Source organism: Ursus maritimus, unplaced genomic scaffold, assembly GCF_017311325.1.
Source record: "Ursus maritimus isolate PB19 unplaced genomic scaffold, ASM1731132v1 scaffold_28, whole genome shotgun sequence".
NCBI lineage: Eukaryota > Metazoa > Chordata > Mammalia > Carnivora > Ursidae > Ursus > Ursus maritimus.
The window spans coordinates 35,498,771-35,516,767 of record NW_024425341.1 but is presented as its reverse complement, the minus strand read 5'-3'; the positions used below and the strand labels follow the sequence as shown (position 1 = coordinate 35,516,767).

At 41.8% G+C, this 17,997-nt stretch overlaps 1 protein-coding gene and 1 long non-coding RNA gene across 4 annotated transcripts in view; one reads left to right on the top strand and one right to left on the bottom strand.

Annotated features, from left to right (window-relative positions):
• SNX25 (sorting nexin 25) overlaps positions 1-17,997 on the bottom strand; it is a 124,016-nt gene that overhangs the window by 40,521 nt on the left and 65,498 nt on the right. For both annotated transcript variants that reach the window (XM_040643392.1, XM_040643393.1), the window contains exon 7: positions 519-700. In XM_040643392.1, coding sequence (XP_040499326.1) covers positions 519-700 — 182 coding nt within the window. The remainder of the gene's footprint in view (positions 1-518; positions 701-17,997) is intronic.
• LOC103680981 overlaps positions 1-17,997 on the top strand; it is a 53,870-nt gene that overhangs the window by 15,599 nt on the left and 20,274 nt on the right. For both annotated transcript variants that reach the window (XR_573204.2, XR_005838295.1), the window contains exons 2-3: positions 669-741; positions 3,593-3,749. This is a non-coding gene — a long non-coding RNA (uncharacterized LOC103680981). The remainder of the gene's footprint in view (positions 1-668; positions 742-3,592; positions 3,750-17,997) is intronic.

Below are 17,997 nucleotides of genomic sequence, written 5' to 3'. Positions count from 1 at the left end.
CACTCAGACTGTGAAGCAGCTAGATCTGGGTTTTTATCTAGTTCTGCCTCCTCCCACCTGGCGTTAGGTAATTTACTTAAACCAACTCTGTTTCTTCACCTGTAGAATGGAAATACCGAGAAATTCAAATTTCATTGCATTGTGGTGAGAGCTAAGTAAAATAACTTAAAAGGTACCTTCTATTCCATAGGTGGTTAGTTCTATCCAATTGACAGTGGGTAAACCTATTGGGCCTTGTAAATGTAAGTGTGTGCCTCGGGGTTTGTGGGTTAGGAAAACACACATGGGCACATACACACATATATACATATATCCTGTGCCTCCCTATCCTACCTATTATCATTCACAGAAGTCAAGGACACCAAGTAATACAGCTCTTTGTGAGCAAACATGTGAGTCTCTGTTCTGGAACATATGTCTTATGTTAAATACCAAAAAGTTAAAAGATTGGACGGGAGATTACATGAGTGTTTATAACGAACATGAAATGGTCAAAACGAGAAACCACAAAGCTCTACCTTCTGGCTCTGAGGTCCTTCTGCCTCATCCAAGGCCCCCTCGTCTTGCTGGTCATAGGCAGGACCTCCCAGGATTCGGATTCTCTTCTCACACTGCTTCTTTGCCACAGTCAGTTGGTTAATATACCTTTTCATATTCCTGGCCCTTAGGAGATCGGCTTTCATTGCAGCAGTTTCTTTACCTTGAATGGGACGGATGGACAGGACCCAGTCAGAGGACAAGGTACAAAAAGGGGAATGTAACAACTCTGAACGAGACTGGTGTCTGATGTGGTACATTTTGAACAGTGGCTACTAAAGAAGAGAATTTATACTAAACACACACACACACACACACACACACACACACACATACTCTCAAAGAGAAGTACCATTAATTTGAACAATCCCACTCAGGTATAAAACATTTTAAAAACCTCCTCTGTACATACATACAATCGATGTGCATGTGTGTATGTGAATGTAAATATACATATGTGTCATGCACACAGAGTCATTCCTAAGCATGCAGTGAGCGCTCACTGGGCGGCAGGTACTGGCTAGGCATTTGGGACTCAAGAGCAGCTGTTAAATCTCATGGAACTTAAAGTCTAGCAAGGAAGAAATCCAAAGATAACAGTAGCAATTATGAGTGTAATACGGGCTACAAAGAAGACGTGCAGGTACCCTTGAGCTACTTGACCAGTGCTTCTGACCCAGGTTTCCCTGAGCAAATTATACTCAAACAAAATGAAGAAGGAGTGGAATGTGGTGCCCAGAGAGAGGCGCAAGTGTGAAAGTGAAAGCCATGAGGCAGGAAGGAGAGAGCTTGGGAGGACCTGGAAGAGTCGGTGCAGCTGTTGCAAGGGGGAGCTAGTGATCCCACGTAAATGCGGAGGAGGCCGGAGCCAGAAGACACAAAGCCGTTTAGACTTAGTCGTCTCACAGAGACGACTTCGGTCTTTAGCTCAATAGCACTGAGCAGCTTCTAATGAGTTTTAAGCAGGAGTATGTCATAAATGGATTTGTATTTTTAAAGATTATGCAGGAAGGATTAAAAAAAATAATTGGAAGGCAAAAGACTGCAAGAAGAGAAACCAGTTGAAGACCATTGCAGTAACCAAGGAGGCAGATGCCTAAACTAGGGTCACGGCAATGGTAGAAGAGGGGACTGGAAGGATCTGAGAATGATTTATAAAGAGAACTAACAGGACCCTGTGATTGACCAGACAGGGGAGAGAGTACGTGGCTAAGGAATATAAAGAAAACAGAGGTTATCAAAGACACTCCCAAGTTTCTGCCATGAGCAACCATGGAGGTGGTGGGGCCAATTATGAACCAGGGAACATTACAGAAAAAGCAGATTTATGAAAGACCTTAAATTCAACTGTGGACAATGTGGCAGATGATATTTGTCAAAGGTGCTCACGAGATCTCTCATTTCACCTGCTCTTTTTGTCAGTGTTACCTTGACAATCTCCCTCTGAGAAGTAGGGTGTGTGTTCCGTTTTCTTGAACACAGGTGGGTTTGTGGTTACAGAGGAAGCAATGCCGTGACTTCTAAAGCTAGATCGTAAAAGGCCACACACTTGGAGCCCTGAGCCGGCTGGTAAATCACCCACCGGCCAGGAGGCCTCCATGCTTTGAGGAGGCCTAAGCAGTCAATGGAGAGATCTACATGGAGAGGCCCCCCCAGACCACAGTCCTGGCTGGGACCTTGGCCCACATCCAGCACCAACTTGGCACCATGTGCATACACCATTGTTGAAGGCGAGGCATCCAGCCATAGTCAAGCAGAGAGGAGTCATCCCTGCTAAATCTGCTCAAACTGCCAACTCGTGTACAAAAAAATTACTATTAAGACACTGCATTTTAGGGTGGTTTTGTTACACAGCAAGAAGAACAGGCAAATTGAGTTTAAGGGCATTTGGCTCCCTGAGCGGAGATAGAAGGTGTGGAGTTGAGAAGTGTTCAGCAGTTGATGGTAACTCAAGTCATGGGAGTAGGTGAGACAACCCAGGAAAATGGTCCCAGTACAGAATCTAAGTAAACCCTACCTATAACAGTGAGAAAGAAGAAGGGAAGCTAGCAAAGGAGACAGTGAATTAGAGATAGAAGGTGAATGTGAGAGTGTGGTTTTTACAGAGAAGCCCAAGAAGGAATTTCCGCACCATGGGAAAAACAGTATCTCGTGTGTGCTACTGCACAGCCTCCTAACTGGCCACCATGCGGTCACCTTTGCCTCCCCTTCGGTCTTTGTCAGCATGGCACCAAGGATAACCTATGTAGCATACCAACCCAATCACGTCAATCCCCTGCTCAAAACTCTCCCCCACGCCCCCATTTCACCTGCAGTAAAAGGCAAAGCTCTTTCAAGGGGCCAGAAGGCCCCACACACTCCAGCCTCGGCCCCTCTAACTCTCCACAGTAACCACACTGGTTTCTTTACGGGCTCTCACCTTTCTTATATAACAGCTTTATTGACATACACTTCACAGACCGTACGATTCACCCTCGGGAGAAGCCGGGTACCCATTAGCAGTCACCCAACCCTCTCAGCCCTGGGCATTTTTAAGGGGCTTTCTCTATGGATTTGCCTATTCTGGACATTCCATGTAATCAATACATGGTCTTTGGTGATGGGCTTCCTGCACACACTGGGCGGTTCCCTGCTCAGAGCTTTTTCATGCCTTCCCTCAGCAAGGCCCTTTCATCCCCCCCAGATCTGCAGGGCTCACTTTCTTACCTCCTTCAGATCCTCAATTCAGGTCTCAGGGGAGCCCTCCCTAAGCACCCTATTTCTAACTGCAACCCCCAGCCAACAACACTGCCTTTCTCCCTCCCTGCTCTACTTTCTCCATAGCCCCTATCACCACACTAATATTCGACTTATTTATCCTGTAAGTAGGTCCTCGTCGAGGCCAGCATTTTGCTCATTTATAAACTATTATATCTCCAGCACCTATACCCGTGCCTGGCAACACAGTGGGAACTCACTGAATATTTGCTGAATGGATGAATGAGCCGTGTCAAGTATTCCTGAGAGGTCAACAACGACAGAGCTAACATTTCACTAAGTGCTTACTATGTTTCAGGTATTGTGCTTCTCTAGAACTTGGGCTCTGAAGGAGAGAAACAGAGTATCCTCACTTCCCTTTCTTCACTTTACTCCAACAACATGGTTTCCATCCCTTCTCTCCACCAAATCTGCTGTTGCCAAGATCACTAGCGACCTCCATATCAAACACAGGGGTGAGTTTTCAACAGTGCCTGGAATCACTTAAATCAGAATTCTGGCTGTGCCACTTAGGAGTTATATGGTCTTAGCAAGAATTTTTTAAGATTTAATTCAAAAACACTTGCAGTGGTATGTTTCCTTTTGTTAGCATTATGTAATTTCAAGTAAAAGCAATATTAATTTTTAAAAATGACTAAGTATTTAGTCATTTCGTTGTGGAGAATGGACTGGCTTTGCATACACAACATAGAGGCAGGATTGGGATCGAGGGAAGGCTTTTTTTTTTTTTTTTTTTTTGGTAGAGAGATGAGCTGGTTTTAATGCTGATGAGAAGGAATCAGTTAAGAGAAAAAGAGAAGTGACAGATGTGGAGTGGCATCTAGAAAACAGGTAAATAATGTGTGGTGATGAGCACTGGGTGTTACATACAACTAATGAATTGTTGAACACTACATCAAAAACTGATAAGGCACTGAATGCTGGCTAACTGAACATAAAAATTTTAAAAATTTAAAAATTTAAAAAGAAGACAGGTAAATAGACTGGCTTTGGAAAAAGGCCACCTCCTCCACCACAGTAACACAGAAGGCAGAAGAGATGGGCATACCTACAAACCAAGTTTGAGGATTGGTGGTTGGAAGCTGGGGCGGTTTCCCCGATATGGTCCCTGTTTCCTTAAAGTAGTGAGTAACGTCAATCTGCTTACAGTGACATCGTAAGTAAAATGGGTGAGTGGTCAGAGGCCTGCAGAAAGTGGGGAAGTGGGAAATCTTCTATGGAAAGCAGAAGAGCAAGCTCACTAGAAACAATGAGATTGTTTCAGGCAATGTTCAGGGCCTACGTGACCACCAGATAAATATGAATATACCTAGGCAGGTAGACCACACCTTCTGGAGGTGAGTCATAATGTGTTCAGCTGAGATTGGAACTACCCATAATAAAAGAAGGGAGTCTGGGTTCTGCTTCTCGGTGCCCCTCGAAGTGTTTTACAGAGCACTTTGTAATGTTTTCTAGAACTCTGTGGGAGACCTCTAATCCCTACGATGACCAGTACGTCTCTCAAGTCCCACTTAGTCAATTTGTGCAAATGCCCAAAACAATACCTGGGCGGGCTGAACAAGTTAACTGAAAAAACTCAGATGAGTACCACAAAACATTTTATCTCTCAGAAGCAGCTTTTTTCAGTACTAAGCACAGAGCGTAATAGGTAGAGTTCAGGTCAACAGAAGGCTTCTTTGTTCCGGAAGGTCTGTCAGATATTATAGGATGACTTTTCTGTATGTGTGCTGAGGAGATGCTTTCATTTGACTTTAATAATAGTTTCTCAACTTGTCCTATGCTTGGCTGATAGGCCCTGACCAAAGAAATCATTAATTCAAGGTTAATAATAACGATGATGATAATCTCAAGAGAAAAAAATAGTATTTCAGAGTCCCCTTAGTGGGAAGATAAAGGTAAGTGAAAGTCTGCCTCCAAATTAGTCTACCACAAACTAGGATGCTTTCTGTGTGTAACCAAAACAAATACATGGTGGGAACAGTTAATTTTTCAGAAAAAATATTTTCATTTTTAAAACATTTATCTTTAAAATGTACATTTTTTTTTACATATTTAACATGCTCTAATGTTTGGGAACAAAATAATTGTCTTGTATAAAATAAATCTAGACCACAGTTTTAATTTGGGGTTAAAATAGGGTAATAAAGAGACAGCCATAGGAAGAAACTGACACACATTTATCAACAACCAAATTCTCTTTAGAAAGCATAAAAGCCAAGAGCACAAAAACTAGAAGCAAGTTCCAAAAAGAAGGAAAAAGAGAATAAACCTTCATCCAAAACCCAGCTGCAGGGCTGAGAAGAATATTCTCGTGTTCTACTCGAATGTCCCCAGCTCACGTGAACACAATGCCATTGTCTGATCACAAAGCCTGTTGCTGACGAATTCCATGCAGCTTGTTGCTTAGGCAGTTCTGTTTATTTTTGCCTCAGAAAACTAATACCACGTTCAGTGCTAAGTGACTAACATGGAACTCATGCGGCCCGTGTGTCTGTCGTGCCAAAATCCTTATAAATCCAGCGATGCAGATGAATTTGCTCTGTGACCTGAAAACCCATTCAGTCAGGAAATATTCATGCCACGAAAAGTATAGGCCAGTGGGTACGTGACAACACACTGTGGCCCAGCTCAAGCCAGATTTACATGGCTCGCTCTCCGTAGAGCGTTAGGGAACACTGCGCATTGTTACAAACTGGTGAATCACACAACTGTCTGACCTAGCTTTAGAAAGAAGGCCAAGAAGATAAATAGTGGCAGGTGAAACACTGACTAGCAGTGGCCCTTGAAATAGGTGCCAAGATGAACACATAAGTGATAGAATATTCTAAAGCAATTAATTATAAATATTTAGTGTTCTTCCTTCTGGATAGTCCAGATTCTACTGAAGCCAGAACAAAAGGAAATGGGTTCATTGGGTTCCTCTGCTGAAAAAAAAAATTCAAATTAGACATTGGGTGAATGCTTTTAGCTACGAAGACATTACAGGAGACCTAGGGACAACACCTGGCACTGCTTTTTGCTTTAAACCTTCTGCCCACAATAGAGCTCTTCCACAAGCAAGTAAAGTGTCGAGCAGTAAAATACAAACTCCAGGGAGAACTGTTGGGTTCGACTTCTAATGAAGCAAAGGAGAGTGAAGTCATTTATAGTGTAAACTAAGGACTCCAGAAACAGCATGAGTGTAAGCAGATTAACACGACACCACTTTCTTTCTCAGGTCCTAGAGAATGTCACGAGCAGAGTATCTTTTCTTTCCTCATAGCACGCTACCAAATCCCAAGACATCTCCTGATAGCAGCACTCTCCTGGCAGGCCGACTGGGGGAGTCGGTGGGTAAAAGAGCAAGGGTTCTCATCATCAGCACTACTGACATTTGGGGTTGGATAAATTTTGCTCCTACGGGCCATCCTGTGCATTGTGGGACGCTGAGCAGCGTTCCTGGCCTCTACCACTAGATGCCAGCAGCATCCCTTCCCCCAGATGGGCCAACCAATAAGGTCTCCAGATGCTGTCAAATGCCCCAGGCACCCTGGGGGTTGGGGGTGGGATTGTGCCTTGCACCGCCACCCCACTGAGAAGTACTAACATAGAGGTACAAACTCTGTGACAGTTAAGGAGACGAGGCTGCACACTTGCCCCGTTCCCCTGACTCCCCAACATATGACTCTCCTCCCCAGGATGCACAGGCCTGCTCTTGACCCCCAGGCCCCTGAGGTAAGGAGTTCCTCACCGGAAAATATTGGGCCTCCATTCCTCAACTCGTATCCATAGTGACAAAATAACAATCCTTTGAATCTTTCTTGTACATGTAAATAGAAGTTTTAAAAAACCCTCTTGAGAGGAGGATATGTATTTATGGGTATGTATTTACCAAGGGACTAGTCAAGTTTCAAAATGAGAAATGGTCCTCGACTTCTTAACATGAAACTAACAGCAATTCTCAGTAGTTACTAATCATCACAAATTTCTTCAAAATTATCTGAAAATCACCTCAAAAGTTGCCCAGGAACTAAAATATATATAAATATATATTTATCTATCTTACTTTTCAGCTTGAGGTCAGTATGTTCTTTTTCAAAAAGAACAAATGGGGTTTTCTTACCACATCCAACACCTGAATTTCAGTCTTGAGTGTCACTCCACTTTAGCAGAAAGCATACTCAAGGAATAGCAGACATCATAGCAGACGTTGATGGCGGAAGCACTCATGTTATAATGGGGAAGGCTACAGAGAGCTGGTAGTTTGACCTGACCCAGCCTGGTCAGGTATGCTTATAGTACACCTTTTCTTCCTTCCTTTAAATATCTCAAGTACTGAAACTTCTAGCACTTCCTTTGGTTTAAAGCCCTCCAACATGCTTGCAATACATTTTTAAAGTAATAATGTCGTATGAACTAAATCCACACAATAACTAGGGGAGATCCGCTCCCAAATTGGAACCATGAGTTGAACAGGCATGAGACATACACTTAGAACACAGATCCAGCCCAATAACTTGTAAGTTTTGAACAAGACTTTCATAACATCTACCTATGTGAATAAGGAGTGCAGTGGGAAGAGACCAGAACTAAAAATCAGGAGATCTGGGTTCAAGTTCCAGATCTGTGTGTGACTAACTAGTTCTAGTTATACCAGGTATATTATTTACCATCTCTGGACCTGAACTTCATTTGTATAAATGCAGTGTTAGAATATATGATGATTAAGGTTATCTTGGGGTACAGAGGTGGGAAAAGGACTGGCTATAATGTTATGGGACTATACAGAAAGTAGTGGAAGTGCCCTGAGCCCTTAGTCCCTCCAGGCAGAGGAGGGATGGAGACCAGGGAGCCAGGCAGGATGCTGGAGAAGGGATAGCAGGTGTCAGAGGCTGCAGTACTCATAGCAGGAGGGCTGGGCAGGGACAAACCCTGGCAAGGGCCCCCATAGCCATGGGCTGGGATGTCTTCTAAGTTTAGGTCATTCATAAATTAGGAACTGTTTGTATCTGATTACTGCAATGCTAGAAAATCCGATCACATCAAAGCACAAGGAAGGACCCTGAGAAGTACACTGGAGTCTACAGATTAGCTCCCTTCTTTCAGGCAGGGGCACCTTTAAATGCAAGATCAGACAAAGAAGGTGCATATTATCTTTATAAAATAATTTCTAATGGAAATCATAATGGTTCTTATCAGCAACTGTCTGTGTCTATATACATATGTCATATTTTCTGAAGGTCTTCTATAGTTCTACTTAACATATTCAATTCTAAAACTGTCTAGTTAAACACTAAAGAAGATGCGCAACTTGACCAAAGCCCCCCCTATCTATACTACGAGCATATTACTCCCTCGGGTGTACTATTTATACTTCACAGTTTCTGGCAGACTGAAATCAACATCATGTCCTTTATTGCCGTCAGCTGAATAAATGTTACTCTTGAATCACCTTCACTATTCTTCATAACATTTCAGGATTCAGAACAGAAGAACAGAAAAGGTGGCTTAAAAAGGGAGCTGTAATCCTGGACTTATTCCCACCAAACTGCAGGGACAATTCAGCGTATGTCCTAGTACTACTTAGAGTTCCTATACTTGGCCAGTGCCTTAGTTCATTCAAGCACCTATAACCACAGACTGGGTGGCTATAAACAGCAGAAACTTGTTTCTCACAGTTCTGGAGACTGGAAGTCCAAGATTAGGGTGCCAGCATGGGCAGGTTCTGGTGAAAGCCCTCTTCCAGGATGCAGATGGCCACCTTTTTGCCATGTCTTTACATGGCAGAAGAAGCGAGGGCTCTCTCTGGGGCCTCTTTGATAAAAGCAGTGCACTAGGCTCATCCATGAGGGCTCCACCCTCATGATTTAAATACCCCCCCCAAAGGCCTCACCACCTAATACCATCATGTTTGGGGGTGTTAGGATTTCAATGTAAGAATTTTGGGAGACACAAGATCCATGTCCAGCCTTTGCCAAGAGGCACCAGACTGTGTGGTCAGGAAACCCAGACAGGTCTATGACCTTCCAGGGACATGCATGGCCCAGAAGGCAGGGACAGCAAACATGGCTGCCATGGGCCATTTAAAAACTCAATTCTTGGGGACTCCTGGGTGGCTCAGTCAGTTAAGTGTCTGCCTTTGGCTCTGGTCATGATCTCAGGGTCCTGGGATAGAGCCCCGCATTAGGCTCCCTTCCTCTGCCTGCCACTCCCCCTGCTTGTACTTTCTCTCTCTCTCTCTCTCTCTCTCTCTCTCTCTGTTAAATGAATAAATAAAAATCTTTAAATAAAAAAAAGAATTTTGGGAGACATGAACATTCAGACCATAGCAGTCAGCTTATTTCAACAGACTATTACTCAACTACTCTGGCTGCTCTAATTGTAAATAAAAAGCTAAAGAGTTGGCTACTAAAACACAAACACTAATACATGAGTGGCTCTTCATTATCTACAGCAGTGGCTCTCAAAGTGTGGTTCCTGGATGAGTAGCATCAGCATTACTGGGGAACCTGTGAACACTGCAGACTCTCAGGGCCCACTCCAGATCTCCAGAATCAGAACCTCTGGGGTAGAATCCAGGAATCTGCATTGTAACAAGCCCCCAGGTGATCCTGAAGCTCATTACAGCTTGAAAACCACTGTTCTACAGAATTAAGTCCAAACTTCTTAAGATAGCTTACAAGTCTCTTTAGTATCGGCCCCCATCTTCCTATCAAGCCTTATTTCTTCATTACATGCTAAGCACCAGTACAGTGTCTCATCTGACATAGCTCATACACAGGAGGCCATTCCACAACTGTCTTCTTTGTCTGTGGACATGTGGTACCATCTATCCATATCCACCTGATAAGCCCAGAAGAAAATGAGGGCCACTCAATCTTTCCAACTCAACTCTGCTACTCTTAAGAAAAAGTCTTTCTTGACCTCTGTTCCAGGTAGAGCTGACTACTCCACACATCTGTCCCACTACTAAATCCTGAACATGCAACTCTCACTGCATTTAGCAAATTGTATTATAATTTTATATGCGTGTCTCCCTGTTTCCTTTTTAGGCTATGATCTCCTTAAGGTCAGAGACAATTTTTTAATTGTATAGCTGTGCCTAACACATAATGGCATTCAAGAAATGTCTGCTGATGGGGCGCCTGGGTGGCACAGCGGTTAAGCGTCTGCCTTCGGCTCAGGGCGTGATCCCGGCGTTATGGGGTCGAGCCCCACATCAGGCTCCTCCGCTATGGGCCTGCTTCTTCCTCTCCCACTCCTCCTGCTTGTGTTCCCTCTCTCACTGGCTGTCTCTATCTCTGTCGAATAAATAAATAAAATCTTTAAAAAAAAAAAAAAAGAAATGTCTGCTAAATGACTAAAGACCTATTTCTGGTGATTAAGACTTCCTCCAGAGGGGTGCCTGGGTGGCACAGCGGTTAAGCGTCTGCCTTCAGCTCAGGGCGTGATCCCGGCGTTATGGGATCGAGCCCCACATCAGGCTCTTCCGCTATGAGCCTGCTTCTTCCTCTCCCACTCCCCCTGCTTGTGTTCCCTCTCTCGCTGGCTGTCTCTATCTCTGTCAAATAAATAAATAAAATCTTAAAAAAAAAAAAAAGACTTCTTCCAGTGTACATTATTCTCTACTGACATGAGGGATCCTAAAAACTCAAGAGCTTTCTTACCTACCCAGAATCAGAGGAAGTGGGCTTGTGATCAGAGGAGAGACATCTGAGATAAAATATAAAGATAAGTAGGAATTACCTAGACAGAGTGAGATTGAGAGTAGGGTAGCATTCTAAGAAAAATCAGAAAAATGGGCAAGGAACATGAGGCAGAATGAATCAGGGTGAGTTGAGGAAAAAGTAACAGTGTGGCTAGAGTACAACGAGAGGGAGTGGAATGGCAAGAGATGAGGCTGAAGACAGAAACAGGGGCCAGGGCAAGCAGGTCCTTGTAGGCTGCATGTCTAAGAACAATGGGAAGACAATGAAGGGTTGGAAGCACAGAGGTAACATGATGACACCTGCATGTTCTTTTTAATCATTGTGACTTCAATATGAAAAAATATATTAAATAGGGGCAGGTGTAGATAGAAGGAGACCAATTAAGAAGCTATTACCATAGTTCAAGAGAGCCTGGTAGTGGAAGATGGTTGTGTAGAGAAACAGAACAGAGGTGAGATATATTTAGGAGGTCAATCTGTGTGCCAGTAACGGACTAGACATAGTACACGGTGAAGAAGGAATGAACAGAGATGACTCCTAGTGTATGACATATGGATGGATGGTATTCCCATTCACTGAAACAAGAAACTAAGAGGGTGACCAGTTATGTGGTACTTTGATTTGGACATTTTGATTTGGAGGTCTGTTTATGATATCCAAATAAAAACACTGAGTAAGCAGTAATAAGTAGAAAAGTGAAAGCATAGAGGTTCTGTAGATAGAAACTTGGAGACTAATCAGCATATAGATAAGAGAAAGAGAAGACTAGCCAGGGAAAGGGTAGAGGCAGTGCTACCCAACAGAACTTCTGTGGTGATGGAAATGTTCATTCTGTGCTATCCAACATGGCGGCCACATATGGTTACCAAACAACTGAAATGTGACTGGTATGATTAAAGAACTGAGTTTTAAATTTGTATTTACCTTTATTAATTTAAATTTAAATAGCCATTAATGATTAATATCTCTTCTATTGGACCACACAGGTATAAAATAATGAGAGAGTTAGAAACAAATCCTGAGGAACTCCAACATTTAAAGGCTGAACAGAGAAGAATAAGCAAGCAGAAAAACAAACGAGAATGAGACAAAGTGTTAGCCAGTACAGTCAACAATGTCAAATGTACTGGATGGTCAAAGAAGATGAAGACTGAAAAAAGTTCACTGAAATTAGCTAATTGGACTTGGATAAACTGCCTAAATTCCATGACCAACAAGCAGTTAAAGGTTATTAGTGGGGAAAACTCAGGCCTTAGTCAATACATTTGGCCAGGATGAATGATAAAATAAGGTCAGAGGCAAGAAAATTTTGTGAACAAACTAAAACTTCTGAGACTAATTGTTTCAAATTTTTCAGTGTTTATAAGTTTTCTCTAAGACCTTTTTCCCCTTAATTATACCTAATAAAATTTTCTTACCAGTAATACAAGAAGATGAATTTGATAATATGATTTTTTTCCTAGGACTTACCTTCCTTAGAATCATATCAGCAATTAAAGCACTGAAGCTCCGTAAAGGTGTCGAAAATCATTTGATACCTTATTTCTTGAAAAGATAAAAATCTCCCCCCAAAAAAAGCCATCAAAAATCAAATTAAAATTTCTACCTTGTTAAGGAGAGGAATTTGTTTCTCATTTATGATATACTAATTACAGTGAATCTAAAACACATGCAGAGTTTTATGTGCGTTTGCTGGAGTTTGTTGAAGCCTCAAAAAAGCCTTATTTTGACCCTTCATGCATATACAAAGTACAATAGTCTCCAGGCCCTCTGTCATCCTGAGTTACCTGGCTGGTTCCTTAAGGTCTCAGAGGGGTTGCAGTCAGGTAATTTCTCCCAACCTGCTATACGACATTTTTTCCTTAAATGTTCAAAGTATTTTCACAATTGCATAACATCTCTTAGTTGTCACTAATTTTGACTGAGAAAGACTTGGGGTGCCTGGGTGGCTCAGTGGTTAAGGGGCCGACTCTTGATTTCAGCTCAGGGTCCTGACTGAGCTCTGCACGGGGCTCCGCATTCAATGGGGAGTCGGCTTCACAATGGTCTCTCCCTCTGCCCCTCCCCCCTGCTCTCTCTCTCTCTCTCTCTCTCTAAAATAAGTAATAAATCTTTAAAAAGGGGGGGGCACCTGAGGGGTGCAGTCAGTTGAGCGTCCAACTCTTGATTTCAGCTCAGGTCATGATCTCAGGGTCGTGAGATAGAGCCCCACATTGGGCTCCGCCTTCAGCGTAGAGTCTGCTTGAGATTATCTCTCCCTCTCCCTCTGTCCCTCCTGCTCGTGCTCTCTCTCTCTCTCAAATAAATAAGTAAATCTTAAAAAAAGTAAAAGACTTGCCAGAAACATCTTTATATGTAACAACAAAACTATATTTATAGTACATATATATCACTACATTCATAAATAAAGTTCCCATCTCTAGGTTGAATCCTAAAATATTCTTAGGATCTTCCATCTGTTCATTCTTTTTTAAAACTTCAGTTTCCCACTCACAGAAATAATGAGGAAATAAGGAGAAACAGCACTGGAAGTGAAAGTGCTTACAATCGCACACACAACCTGGTAGAACTGCTACATGGTCCCTCACAGATCTAAATGAGCACAGCCTGATTTTCCAGGTTTAAGGAAACCAGTGCAGGCAGGCAGGGCCTGTGGCAAGAGGTTAACAGACTGAGGTTTTTCCCTGATTCTTTGTCTGATTCTTTCCCTGAGTCTTTGCCTGAGGTTTTTCCCTGATTCTTTGCCTATTTTCACTAAAGCATACTATCCCTAAAATTCAAAGATCACTAAAAGCAACTCAACAATTATGTTTGGGGGAGCCTTTAATGCTAAAAATGTAACTTTCCTTGATGACTTTTACAGGGAGGAAAATAAACGCACAAATTTGTTTGAAAAGATCAGTTTGAGGAATGATATAGTAGTTATCTAAAACCAGCTTTTAAGGTAACCTATTATTGGCCAACCACATATTAAAACTCCAAATCTCACAAACAATAACTACTTCCTATAAGATCTGATATGTTACTGAATATTCAATTAAAAGAAAAAGGAAGGACAATGGAGAATGCTAAATCTGATCTTCCTCTTTTATAAAAAAAAGTATGTGCACCTAAATTATAACAACCTAATTATTTAAAATGGAAGCCACCTACATAATGAACTTAAACAGTGAGACAGCAGATGATACAATGATTTAGGGAAAGTCACTTTAGACCGGTATACATTGCTCTCCTCCAATAATGGAGAACATGCCATCAGTTCTGCAAAGATAAGTGACTTGGAGACAGCATAAATAGAAGACTATTATCTCTACACTGGTAACATACAACTATTTCCTTGCAAGGTCACATTCTTTCTCTACAGTGTGAATCCTGGTTTAGAAATGCCAAACAGGTACTTTTTATTTTTTATTTACTTATTTAAAATCAATTAATAAACATAGTGTGTATTATTAGTTTCAGAGGTAGAGTTTAGTGATTCATCAGTTGCAAATAACACCCAGTGCTCATCACATCACGCGTTCTCCTTAATGCCCGTCACCCAGTTACCCCATCCCCCCCGCCCACCTCCACTCCAGCAACCCTCAGTTTGTTCCCTAGAGTTTAGAGTCTCTTATGGTTTTCATCTTATTTTATTTTTCCTTCCCTTCCCCTATGTTCATCTGTTTTGTTTCCTAAATTCCACATATGAGTGAAATCATATGGTATTTCTCTTCCTCTGACTGATGCTGAGCGAAATAAGTCAGTCAAACAGATACTTTTCATCCTCCAGTCCTGCAAATCTAGAATGCCCAAGACCAGTCCCCTGTATACATTCCTTAACCTTTCGATGTCTTCACTGAGAAACCCTGTATGACCATCTAGAGCACTCAATCTGAAGACTGAAAAAATGGAATCCTAGAGAAATTTAAGGCTGTGTCCAGGTTTCATTAGGAAGCTAGCAAGAGCAGCTCACTTGAACAAGGTCTCCAAACTGCTGCCCTAGTTCAGTTTCTTCTCCACCCTGAACACCTCACCAACCCAAAGCAATGGGACATTAGAGAAACAGCTGCAGATAGAAATTAGGATCTTTAACTTCTCCAGATAGCCATTTCCTCATGTGTAAAGTCAGCAAGTTGTACCAGCAGGATAATTTCCCATCATCTGATTCTTCCTCATATCCAATCAGTCAGCAAGTAGCTATTTTTCCTTCAAGCCCGTCCCTGTACTACCATTATCCAGGTCCCAGACTGCAATACCTCATTCCCAGACATTGCATCACCCTCCTAGTCAGAATACTCCAAAAATATTTCTGAAAGATTTCATAAATAGGGGCTCCTGGATGGCTCAGTTGGTTGAGCATCTGGCTCTTGGTTTAGGCTGGGTTACGATCCAGCGTACTGGGGTCGTGGGATTGAGCCCCAATTCAGGCTCCATGCTCAGGGTGAAGTTTGCTTGAAATTCTCTCTCTCCCTCGGCCCCTTCCCCCGTTTGCACGCTCTGTCAAAATAAATAAAATCTTTTAAAAAAAAAGATTTTATAAATAATCAGCTTTCATTTTTCTTTTTCTTTTTTTTTTAAGATTTATTTATTTATTTATTTATTTGACAGAGAGACAGCCAGCGAGAGAGGGAACACAAGCAGGGGGAGTGGGAGAGGAAGAAGCAGGCTCCCAGTGGAGAAGCCTGATGTGGGGCTCGATCCTGGAACGCCGGGACCACGCCCTGAGCCGAAGGCAGACGCTTAACCGCTGTGCCACCCAGGCGCCCCAGCTTTCATTTTTCTATTTCCATTTATATGTGATTGTGTATTATATGGTTTCTTTAACCTTGCTAGGGCTATAATGTCCAGTGGCACTACACCGAAATGTTTTATTATAAAAATATGAACATAAATAGACTTGAATCATTAACCATGCCATTAACCGTAACCTGAATACAATTAGGGAGAAAATTTTTAATTATTTATTTTATCAAAAATTAATTTTTATAAGATTTCAAAAATCTAATAAATCAAATAAACTTATAAAAATATTGAACACTCTTTTTTTTTTAAAAGATTTTATTTATTTATTTGACAAAGATAGAGACAGCCAGCAAGAGAGGGAACACAAGCAGGGGTAGTGGGAGAGGAAGAAGCAGGCTCATAGCGGAGGAGCCTGATGTGGGGCTCGATCCCGGAACGCCGGGATCACGCCCTGAGCCGAAGGCAGACGCTTTAACCGCTGTGCCACCCAGGCGCCCCTGAACACTCTTTTTAAATGGAATTAGTCAAAAATATAATGTAAATATTCTATCAAAACATTCTAGTGATACACAGACTAAACTGGAAAGATAATTATAAAAATCTTTGTTTTGGTCACACTCACTTTCCCACTATATATGCTACGTGTGGCTACATAAAGTGTGAGAGTTTGCTTTGTGAAGCAATACCAAGTTGGTTCTCCCCACTAAGTTCTCCAGCACACATTCTGTCCTCTGAGCCCAACGTGAAGTCCCCCTCGCATGGAGATCACTTCTCCCAAACTCTAAGCCTGTAAGGTTGTTTCAAGCTAGTTTTGCATACACAAGAAGCAGAGTCCTAGTCTCTGAGAAAGATTCTCTCGCTCAAAGCCAAAGAGATAAACCAGAACGATCCAATTAGAATTTAGAGTAAACTTAGAAATACATTTGGTCAAAGAGCTCTTATAAAATAAGACTTTACTTATTATTCGAGTTCAACTTTACTAAGCATTTACCTGCCAGAGACCAGCCTGGACACTTGAACATGCTGCTTCATTTAGTTAATGAATAAATGCTAAAAACTCCTAGAAATTCTGGATTACTTCCTGTAATGTCCAGTATGGCAGCCACACACTGAAATTAGTTTTGCCACGAGCTGAATTTTTAGTCTCTACCTTCTCATTCCTTTTTTTTAAACAGCTTTACTGAGATATAATTCACATACCATAAATTTCATCCATTTACCACATGCAATTCAATGGTTTTTAGTATATTCAGTGTTGTGCAACCTTAACAAAATCTAAATGTAGAAGAACATTTGCATCATCCCCAAAAGAAAACTTGTACCCGCTAGCCCTCACACTCAGGCCTGCACTCATTTCCCACGCCACCTCACCTCACTCTATGCTGACGGCCTCAGGTAACCAATAATCTACTTTCTGTCAGTACAGATCTGCCTATTCTGGGCATTTCATATAAAGGGAATCACCCAACATGTGGTCTTTTATAACTGGTTTCTTTTACTTATCATGTTTTCAAGGTTCATCCATGCTGTAGCATGTATTAATACTTACTGATGTATTTTATGAATCAATTCCTTACTATTGCTGAATAATATTCCATTGTATGGATATACCACCTTTTGTTAATGGCCATTCAGGTTGTTTCTACTTTTTGGCTATTAAGAATAATGCTACTACAAACATTCAAGCACAGGTTTTTTTGTGGATGTATGTTTTCATTTCTCTTAGGTATGTACTTAGGAGTCGAAACTCCAGGTCTCGTGGTAATTCTATGTTTAACATTTTGGAGAACTGCCAGACTGTTTTCTATCTCCTCCAGCAACATATACAAGTTCCAATTTCTCCACATCCTTACCAACACATATTATCAGTTTTTTTTTATTTTAGCCACTCTAGTGGTGTAAACTGGTAACTCATATTAGCTTTAATTTGCATTTCCCTAGTATGGAATGATGTAGGGCATATTTTCATGTGCTTGTTAGCCATTTGTATAGGTTCTTTAGGGAAATGTCGATGCAAATCCTTGGCCCATTTTTCAATTACATGGTCTTTTGATTACTGAGTTGTAGGAGCTCCTTATATATTCTGATACAATCAGATACATGATTTGCGAATACATTCTCCCATTCTGTGGGTTGTCTTTGTACTTTCTTGTGACACACACAAGTTTTTAACTTCTGATGAAATCCAATTTACTGCCCTCCTCCCCCTACTATTCTTCCCTTCACTCTTATACAGACCCACACATTTTGCCAGAGTGCAGATTTCATGGAACCTGTCTTTGCTCTGGAC